Genomic DNA, 11,041 nt, shown 5'->3' on the forward strand with positions numbered 1-11,041 from the left:
TTACTTTACATTATACATTCTCTAAATGAACTTTATAAAAATTCTATCATCAATAATCACTTTTAAAGTAATAAACGTTTTGTGCAGTATTTTGTTTTGAAAATCTTAAAAGTTTAATTCTTCAGTATATATTTCTTTGCCAAAAAGAACAAATTTTGTCTGAAATTTAATTTGTTTGATTTATGATTTCTTTTTTCTTTATTAAACAAAATATAATGAGAGACTGACAGAGAGCAAGCTTTTGATCATACCTGTTTCAATCACCTTAGTATGCTTTAGAAATTGCAATTTGTTGGATTTGATTTAAAAACTTAGTTCATAATTAAATAAAAAAAAAGATAAATGAATAAAAAATTCTGTTATTAAGGTATATAAACTGATCTTGTATTCATTTAATATTTATGACGAAATCTATATCAGCCGAAAAAGGTTTGTTTTAAACGAAGACAAATAAAGAAAAATCGCTGAAGTAGATATGTCACAAAAGCAACTTTTATTCTTGGTATTCCTGTACTCTTTGCATTGCACGTCTTGCAATAAACTTGAAATAAATCTAAGCGTTTTCCTGGCGAATGGATCAACAGCCCCATGGAGTATAGCAAGAACCGAGAAGGCGTTAGAATTAGGACAAAGTAAATTAACAGAAATGCTGGATGGGATGGCAACTGTTCGCTTCTTCCAAAGCATGCCCAAACTCATTGGATGTACAAAGTACGACTACGGAGCACTTGGAGCAGAGCATCGTTATATAAGAAACACAACGGCTTTTATTGGACCTGGTAATTTTCTAAAAAAAAAAAAAAAAAGGAAGAGAATATATTAAATCAAATATCTTTAAAGATGAAAGAATCTGTACTTTTTGTATTCGAATATTTTTAATTAAGCGCAACATAAAAAATGTTGATTTTTTAACCTTGCAAAATTAATTGAATTATTTTTCGTGGTTTTTCTCCTCAGGTTGCAGCACTGGCGTTGAATTGATCGGAAGAATGGCAGCCGACTGGAATATTCCTCTCATCACCCCTGTGGGAATCAACTCTTTGTTTGACAATAAGACATTCTTTCCTACATTAACAAGAATTTCCTATTCATTTGATATGGTAGGACAATTTTACCTGAAACTATTTCAGATGTACAAATGGGAGGATATTGCCATTGTACAAGATACTTACGTTCCGTTATCAAGGCTGACAAACACTTTCCAAAGTGAGAATCTTTTAGAACACTTTACTGAAAATGGACTTCGAGCGACTTTATGTGATGTTCCAAGTATAAAATTCAACCAAGCCCTGAAAGCTGCAGCTAAAGTATCAAGAGGCAAAAACAATTTTACTTTGTTATCATTTTGATTCTCTGATGTGTTTGATGGGCTGTTTTACATTTTAATTCAGATAATTATTGTATTTCAGTGATTGTATTAGCGGTCGCCTTTTTTCGCATAAGAGACTTATTGTTGGATGCTCATGATTTGGGAATGACGAATGGTGAATTTGTTTTCTTATTCTTTAAAACATTTTCACCTTTCATGGCTGACCAGTGGTATGTAGAAGGAGATGAAAGGAGAAACGAGGCAAGTATTTTTTTCTTCAAATTTCTTTCATATGCATACATGTACTTGTATTTCATTTCATATTTTCAATTTCGAAGCAATTAATTTGTTAAAACAGAACAAAATGTTTAATGCACTTCCTCAATAAACATGTCAAATATTTTTAAAAAGATGCATTTTATTTAATCTAATAACAATCAAATAAAAAATACTTTATGGATAAATAATAGAAAAAAAATACTCTGAACACATTTGTTACCTTTTGGCGTATAATTAAGATACTAACTGGAAATGTATTCACAGATTGCGAAGAAAGCATTTAATTCACTACTGGTGGCTCTTCCAAATAACCCAGAAAGTCCGGAGTTTAAAGTCTTTGAGGCCGCCGTGAAGAACCATTCTCTTACTAAACACAACTACGATTTTGACGCCGAGAAAACAGATGTGAATAAAAATAATTAAACATAATGAATTTTTTCCAGAAAAAGAACACAGAAAAAAATCTCTATTTTAATGTATTAAAGGAAAATATCTTGGAAAAACTCTTATAACAAAAATAACAGATTGATTGATTGTATGTTGTTGAACGTCCCTCTCGAGAATTTTTCACTCAAACGGAGTTGCCTTAAAAAGAGCATAGAAAGAATTTTAATAATGATAAAAAACAGGGATCAAGGTTAAACTCCTCTTTTGCTTTATATCTAAGGTGCAGCACTATATAACCGGATACCATGATGTTTTCCTAATCTATGGCACAACAATAAAGGAAATGATTCAAAATGGCGAGGATGTTTATGACGGGCGACTAGTGACGAAAAGATTGAGAAATAAAACATATAGTGGACTTATGGCTGGAAGGTTCAGGATCAACGAAAACGGCGATGGAGAGCGAGATGTGTCAGTTCTTGATTTCGATGCTGAGGGAAGACTTTGGGTAAAAGATTTTGTATCATTAGCTCTACCGGTCAGAGACTAGAAGAGCTTATGCGATAGTAATGCGTCCGTCTTCCGTCCGTCCGTCCGCCTGTCTGTCTGTCTGTTTGTAAACAATTTTTCAAAATGCTTCTCCTCTGACAGTTTTGGTCTTATTTCAATATAACTTGGGAAACAAGTAGACTACACTAAGATACATAATTCTGTGTATCGGTTTTTGATTTCGATGAACAGTGTTGCTGCAGTTACTAAAAATAGAAATTTCTGTGAAATACATTAAAATGCTATTCCCTATACAAAGTCTTTAGTCTGATTTCAATATGACTTTGCAAACAAATAGACAATACTAACATACATAATTCTGTGTGTCAGTTTTTGATTTCGATGAATGGTGTAGCCATGGTTACTAAAAATAGAAATTTCTATGAAATACTTTCAAAATGCTACTCCAAATACAGGTTTTAGTCTAAATTAAGTAACGTAGACAATGGAAAAGTTGAAATCACTACGTTTATCATTAAGCTTTGTTATTTAATTACCATTTATGCATTTTCTTGTAAAAATATTCAAATATGAAACATATTTGTCATACTCTGTGGTCTTTTATTTCAAATTTACATATATATGTTACAGCTCTATCAAATTTGGAAGCAATTTAAGATAATACGAATGACACAGTTTAGATATACGACCAAGACAATAGACTTTTCTTTGTAAAGGTTTTAGGAAAATCAAAGGAATGGTCTCCCATGCATGTTTCTTCTACAAGCGCATTTATCATCATATTCAGACATTTTACATATTTCAAATTTAAAATAGTCATCTATTATCGAATTTTCACGGGAAATGTAAGAATACTCAGTATCCTAAGGAGGGATTCTCCTCATATTTTTATATTTGAAAATTACTAGTTATGAAATTTTCATAGATTTAAGAAGACAATATCACTAAGTGATGGCATCAGTCAGATTAAATTTGACTATTTCATGTAGGAAGGAAGTCAGGGCAAGGTGATTATCTTTTCCTTGGACACGAAGAATGAAAAAATAATGTTGCTAATCATGCGATGCCTACTTCTATTTAACAATTCAATTGTTATATATCGGTAGGGTCTATTAGATGATATTACTAAATTGACATTAATAAATTCGAAACTTAACACTCTTATAATTAATGTTACGTACATTTGAAAATTTATTCAAGTCTTTGATTATGTAAAATTTATTATCTATAATAATATCAATTTGAGAAGCATATTTTCATACGCCGCCGTTCCCCCCAAATACGTATAGTCCCTGCTCGATTTTTGTCTCAGTTTACCATTTCTAATTAAAGTTGTACAACTGTAACCCGGAAAGAAAAATATGATCTTATAACGCTTTTATAAATGTTTTAAACAATAAAGCAAATATACTCTTTTAGAAACTGTAATCTCACCCCTGAACCACTTTAATAATAATCTTACTTAGATGCTGAATTGTGGACATATTCTTCCCGTTATTTCCCGATCATGACAAGGAGCACAAGCCGAGTGTTTCTGCTCGACAGGGGATGCTCACTCCTCCATGGCTCCTGATCTCACCTCTGGTGTATTAGTTGTCTGTGTTTGCTCTACTCCTGATTTGTATTGTTTAATTGGCTTTTGAGCATGAAAACTATTCATTATTTCCATATATTTCATTACATTTAAATAACACTGGAAATGAATGTATGAATATGAACTATATTTTCTGTAAGTAGCCACATTTAATTTCTGAACATATTTAACTATAAGAAACTTTCTTAATCCAGAAAGTGGGGGACTATTTAGGAGATTTGCGGATGGAGACAGAAAGAAGTATAAAATGGCCGATGGACAAAGGACCTCCCGTGAATCGACCGAGGTGTGGATTCACTGGTGACGACCCAATTTGTTTTCCAAAAGGTCATACAATGTATATTTTTCAATTTGTTTTAGGTTAAATTTGTTTATGATACTTATTTAAGTCATGCATTGTAAGTATATATAATAGAATCTTTGAATGAGTACATTTAACTCCCTTAAATAGTAGGTGAAGGAAATGTAGCTATCAAATAATGAACATACAGCCAATGTATCAAAACCATGTTAACCGCGAATAATTCATTATGAAGATGTTATTCTACCCTTACGCATTAAAACGTATATATTTTAGATGAATCTAATCTATTGATTGTTCTCCCCATCGTCTTTGGTGCCATTATCATTATATTCTTGGCGGCAGGAAGACCGATTTACAAGTAAGTAATAAAATATGTTAATGAATTTTATATGAAGCCCAAAAAATATTCTCACTCAGAGAAGAAGATATAAAAAGAATATTATATATAATTATGGTTCAACAAAATTTCTTAACTTTTTGTTGTTGTGTAAAATACTGTATACGTAGTATTCATTTTGTACACACAAGCACTCTGAAGTTGATAACAAAATCTCTGTAGGAATTCCAGCTTTGCAAAATATGTCGTAAAGTTGTACGAATTACTCATATTAAGTCTCCCATATTTGATTTTATTTAAAACCAGTAAATCTGTTTTATTTAAACAATGATTTTAGGCAGCTAAAACTACGCGCGGATTTACAAAGCAACTGGTGGAGAATAGAATGGGAAGCATTAGAAAAGAACCCTGAAAGAAACAAATCTGTATTTGGGAGTTCAAAGGTTATTCAAATCTTGATCATTAAAGAGATATATTCAAAACAATACAATAAGCGTTAAATTTAATATCCATGTTTTTTGTAAACAACATTTAAAATTAAAAAAAAAAGGCATCAAATATCTTATTAATAAAAATCCTTTAATATCCAATTTCTTGTGTTTCTTGCATAGAACTTTTTTCCGTACTATGTGTTTTATATCTTTTACAGCTTCTTAATCCTTCTGAAGATGATGATATCAAAGAGAACAAAAATTTGTTCAGAATGTATAAGGCAAGTGAAAGCAATCCGCAAATTCTGTTTGGCCAAAAAATTTGTTAAGCTTTCTTTTCTATCAAAATAAAAAAGATTTGTATTTCTTAATCAAATTTCCTCAAAAAAAAAAAAAAAAAAAAAAAACAACAACAACAAAAAAACACCGCATGACAAGACAGCTTTATGTGGAATCATTCTAGTGTTAGTCAATACATTAAAGGAGAATTTTATATAATTTCAATAGAACTAGTATACTCATTGTCACTTACAAATCTATTTATGGCTTTTACAGGGGTCTGCAGTTGCTCTAACACCAACGATGATCAGAAATTTTCAACCTACTTTGGAAACACAGATGGAATTGATCCATGTATGACCTTTAACTGTTTAAGTCTCTTTATTAATCTTATTAATGTGTGTATATGTTGTTATGAATTAAAAAAATCAAAAATATAAGAAGAGCATCAAAGTTCTTGTCATGAGAACATTTACGTACAGTTTTTTTTCGTAATTAAAAACTCGTAATCTGAGTTTTGATTAACCATATTCAGAAACATTTGTTGGTTTTATTACCAGAACATACTGAAACATTTTGATAAAAAAAAAGTGTCATCGCTTACATAATTTGTGATGTTTTTTCTGGTTTTAGCTCAGAAATGTAAACTGTGTTTATCTGACAAAATTCTACGGATTGAGTCAGAAAGACACAGATTTATATATTATAACGGAGGCTTGCAGTAGAGGAACCTTAAAGGTAATAAGTATATATTACGTATAAATATATCCACCCAATACATTGAAAATCTTCTTCTTTTTTTCATGGATTGATTGATGACTGTAAAGGTATTACATTTGGCTGTGTATTCAATTTAGCGCTTTTGGCGGAGACAAACTTCCGCTAATTCAAGTACAACGTTAAATGTCTTGCACACATACATTGTAGACCATAAATAAGAACATTAAGGAATGCATTAAATCAGATCTTGAAAAGCAATTTCTACCAAATATCGTACACTCTTAATATAATTTATTTACAATAAACACTTATATAAGATGTTCATGTAAGTTTAGTTGACTTGGAATCAATTGTATTTCTTGCAGAACATTCTCCAAGATGACGGTTTCAAAATCAATAAAGATTTGCAAGCGTCGTTGATTTGTGATATAATAAAGGTAATAATGTTTTAATATTCAACAAATGAAATAATTATATTCTGAGCCATTGTCATGTTAACTAAAACTAAAAAGTCATTAGTTTTAACGGTGGGTAGACCAAGATAAGGTTTATGTAAAAACAAATCAAAGATAATTATGTAATCATTCAGTTTGTTGATTTGACTTACCGTAAGAATAAGGAACACAATATATTTTTAGGGATGCTCCTACCTCCATAACTGTCCTATAGGCGTCCACGGGAATTTAAACAGTCGGCACTGTTTGATTGATAGCCGATTTGTTCTTAAATTGGATTGTTTTGGACTTCCATCGATTAGAAGTAAAATTCAGCAAACCGACAAACAAGGTTATCTCATTTTTTGGTCATCTGATTGCAATTTATTGCCATGCTCTCATTCACTACATGTATCTGTAATAAATTTCAAACATGTTGGTATGATACAAGGCAGTATTTTCTGTCTAGTTGAAACATTTAATTGGTATACTAGTAATTACCTAGTCATAAGGATGTCTTGATTATATTTGTTAAAACTTATTGAAAAGTTATTTGAGAGGCATTTTCTAGATCTATATCATCATTAAAATAAATCGTTCTTTCTTCATATATTTATAAAACATTGACTGTAGGCTTATTGTCATATAGCATTAAATGTTATAATTTTTGTGAAAGTCTTAAAATTTATGTACGTTTTTAAAAAAAAATTATTTGCTTTATAATAATAGTTTTAAGATATACGTATTTTGAAAAAAAGAAAAAGAAGAGAGAGAATTTTTTTTAAACTACTGTTCTATAAAATAAGACTTACATGAAGGGAGAGGGCGTTATAATTTTTCAGAACTTGTGCCCAATCCTTTTGTTTAATTAAATTTTAATAAAATAATGTTCAAATCAAATAAAAAAAAAAACCTATGATAGCGAATATTGATGTTTTGTTCCATATAACAAAAATCAACAAGACTGTAAAAACCTTTTGTTTTATCATTTCTACTAATAATAGATCAATTCTTAAAAATTCGTTACCTTCAATTTTTAGACCTTCTTTACTTTGCACCAGAACTATTGCGAAATATGCTTATCCCAGTTCAACAATCGGCGGACGTATACAGTTTTGGAATCATAATGTTAGAAATAATGACTAGAAGAGAACCTTTTGAAGATGAGATGAGATTTTTCTCCATCGAAGGTACATATGTTGCAAAAAAAACGGCGATACCTAAGCAAATTTTAAACTCATGTGAAGACGTCATGTTCTGTATAAATATTATATTAAGAGCAAAAAAGGGAAAAAGTACCTTAAGGTCATATTTGGGCGTTAACTGTTCTGTATTTTCTTAAAAATCATTTTCTCAGATATCATCAACAAGATCAAGTTTCCAACTAGAACACCATTCAGACCAGAGGTCCAAGATGTACCAGAGGGAGAGAATTCTCTCCTGAACATTATGTACTCGTGTTTGGAGGAAAATGTAGAAGATAGACCAACATTTTCAAGTATAGCAAAGGAGTCCAAAGAGATGAAATGGCAAGTATCCATAAAATAGTACGCAAGCTTCTCAATAATATTAAAATAGCAATATTTGAGCATCCCATTGCATATATAATATGTAAAATGCAAGGTCTTAATTTTTTTTTATTCAAGATACATTTTAAATACAGATATTTAGGAAGGACACTTACAATGGTTTTGCAAATCAAAGAAAAATTAATGATAATTTTGAAACACAATCTTTCATTGTCAAGTATCTTATATCACAAGGGGTACGTTAGGGGAAAATTTTCTCGACAACTTACTTTCCCGTATGGATGAATATGCTAACAATCTAGAAAATGCTGCCGAGGAAAAAATGCATGCATTTTTGGACGAAAAAAGACGTTCAGAGGAGCTTCTCTACCAGGTGTTACCCAGGTAACCAGCGATCTTCTATTTTATTATTTTTCTTTATTGTTCAAACTATCTGATTGGCTCAAACTGGATCACATGATCAAGTATAAAAAGTGTTACAGACTGGATGTTTCTATTTTAAAAATTTATAAACCTGCTGTTTCTAAAATTGGAAACGTTCTTCTGTGAAGCAACAATAGTGCTGACGTCACAATAGTCTTTATAGACTGGATGTTTCTAAAAACAGATACTGCAGCTGGTCTTCATTACTGTGACGTCACAATGCAAATGACACAACAATGCCTTGTATGAGAAGGCATGAGTATTAGGAAGAAGGATTTTAAGACATTTCTTATTGATTGATAAAAAATAATAAAACAATTGTAGCCTTTTGATTCGGTACAATCCCTCGATATATAGACCTTAGAGAAAGCATATCGACCTCGCACTTCGTGCTCGGTCGCTATGTTTTCTCTAAGGTCTATATATCGAGGGATTGACCTCATCAAAAGGCTATAATTGTATAATATTTTGTCAAAAAGAAGCTAGTTTTTTTTTCGAAGTTAAATCGTGTTTTAAGCTTACTTTTTATCCAAGGAGCATCGCGCGTGACTTAATACGTGGACACAAAGTAGAAGCTGAAGCATACCAATGTGTCACGATTTACTTTAGTGATATTGTGGGATTCACATCAATTTCTGCAGCAAGCACGCCCATGCAGGTAAAACATTTACTGGTACATGTATCTTGGTTATGAAAAGTCTTTTGTTTTATTTTGTGTAGACGTATAGTATTTTAGGTTGACACTTTAACATTAGATTTTTTCCCTGATAATCAATGAAATATACGTACATTGATCATTACGAAAATGTTTTATTACGGAAATGTCTGAAATCAACTTTAAACTGTCTGAATTCTCAATCAGGTGGTAGATTTGCTGAACGATTTGTATACGTGCTTTGACACAGTCATAGAGAACTTTGATGTTTACAAGGTAAAACTCGAAATCACGTGTTTCATATGTCCCTGATTAGTTTTAATAAAAGAACGTATATTTAGTAAGTGTAAGTGTAAAACTATTTTGAAAGGTGGAAACCATTGGAGATGCTTACATGGTTGTGTCCGGATTACCTTTGCGCAATGGGAATGAGCACGTGACTGAAATTGCTAAAATGTCGGTGGCTATCTTGGACAATGTGAAAGACTTCCGAATAAGGCATTTACCTGACATGAGTCTTCAGGCACGCATTGGCATTCATTCAGGTGGTCTCACATTCGATGTATTCTACTGAACATATATTAAAATCCTATAAGTAACATTTAAGGAAAAAAACTTTGGTTTCTTGCATAGAAATACCATTTTAGGGATCTGTTTGCCACATTTTCTTTGATATGTTTTTCAGGTCCTGTATGTGCTGGAGTAGTAGGGAAACAGATGCCCCGTTACTGTTTGTTTGGAGATACTGTTAACACAGCCTCAAGAATGGAATCCAACGGGGAAGGTAAGGATATTACAAAAAATTCTTTCGAAGACCAATTGTTTGGAAACCAAGTGACTTCTTTTCAAATGAATACCGTTAGTATCAATTTTCAAAGCTTTTAATGTTTATGTTGAAGACGTTGTAAAGCTTTGACTTTACTTCTGATTCATTAAGTTTCCTCCAAACAGATTAAAATGTTTTATGCTTCAACTGTTAAAAATACATCAGAAAGTGGTCATTATAAAACATAATTTCCTTTTAAAAACTTTTCTTGAATTAGTATAACGTAAAATCCCCGTGAAATATTCTGTTGAAGTCTTTTTGAAATAAATTTGAAAAGGTTCTCTCTATTGAAGCCATGAAAATCCACATTAGCTCGGCAACACAAAATCTTTTGGTATCCAATGATTCGTTTTTGTTAGTTGAACGAGGACCAATTGCAATAAAGGTGAGTGGAAAAACTAGTAGTAATTCTAAATATTAAAACACGCGATTTTACATGATTCTAACAACCTTTTATAATGTAAAAATCTATTGCGCAGTCAGAAAAAGTAAACAGATAATATATGAAAGTATACTACATTTTACACATGCACTTACCATCTTCACAACTACACTGTCTTGTAGTTCTGGGACGAAATTCAGCTTGGCTACGGTAGCTCTATAGTAACCATTATATATTTTTGTTTTGATTTGCAATAATTCATTTTTTGTGGAGAGTAATGTTTTTCCACAGGGAAAAGGGAATATGACAACATATTGGCTGATGGCAAGGGAAAAGGCAATATGAGAAAATATTGGCTGATGACAAGGGAAAGGCAATATGACGACATATTGGCGGATGGCGAGGAGGGATGAACTTTGATCTAAAGATTGCGTGATTTTGATCGTCAAATTATTTCCAATATAAACTTTTGCAAATAATATTGTGGATTATTAAAGGAGTTTGTTTTATTGCAGTTCAAGTATAAATTATTTTCCTATGGATACAATTTGGATATGATATCATTATCATGTTGTAAATTTTGAATTATATCATGTTGTAAATTTTGCATTTACCTCCCCCTAGTAAATTCAAAATTTACAA

General features: G+C 31.3%; 1 protein-coding gene across 1 annotated transcript; it reads left to right on the forward strand.

The window, feature by feature from the left end:
* The first annotated feature begins 439 nt into the window (after window positions 1–439).
* LOC134246541 (atrial natriuretic peptide receptor 1-like) lies at window positions 440–10,799 on the forward strand. The gene is made up of 22 exons (XM_062728926.1): window positions 440–779; window positions 958–1,317; window positions 1,410–1,570; window positions 1,853–1,993; window positions 2,256–2,483; window positions 4,274–4,406; window positions 4,657–4,741; window positions 5,058–5,163; window positions 5,370–5,432; window positions 5,707–5,784; window positions 6,064–6,168; window positions 6,516–6,587; window positions 6,789–6,936; window positions 7,625–7,774; window positions 7,942–8,113; window positions 8,348–8,497; window positions 9,071–9,194; window positions 9,399–9,467; window positions 9,562–9,736; window positions 9,877–9,975; window positions 10,311–10,402; window positions 10,691–10,799. The coding sequence occupies exons 1-22, from the start codon at window positions 476–478 to the stop codon at window positions 10,742–10,744; spliced, it is 3,069 nt and encodes a 1,022-aa protein (XP_062584910.1). The 5' UTR covers window positions 440–475; the 3' UTR covers window positions 10,745–10,799.
* Window positions 10,800–11,041: the final 242 nt, after the last annotated feature.

This window comes from Saccostrea cucullata, unplaced genomic scaffold (genome assembly GCF_032062105.1).
Source record: "Saccostrea cucullata isolate Sc308-1 unplaced genomic scaffold, CSIRO_AGI_Scuc_v1 ctg29, whole genome shotgun sequence".
NCBI classification, from domain to species: Eukaryota; Metazoa; Mollusca; class Bivalvia; order Ostreida; family Ostreidae; genus Saccostrea; species Saccostrea cuccullata.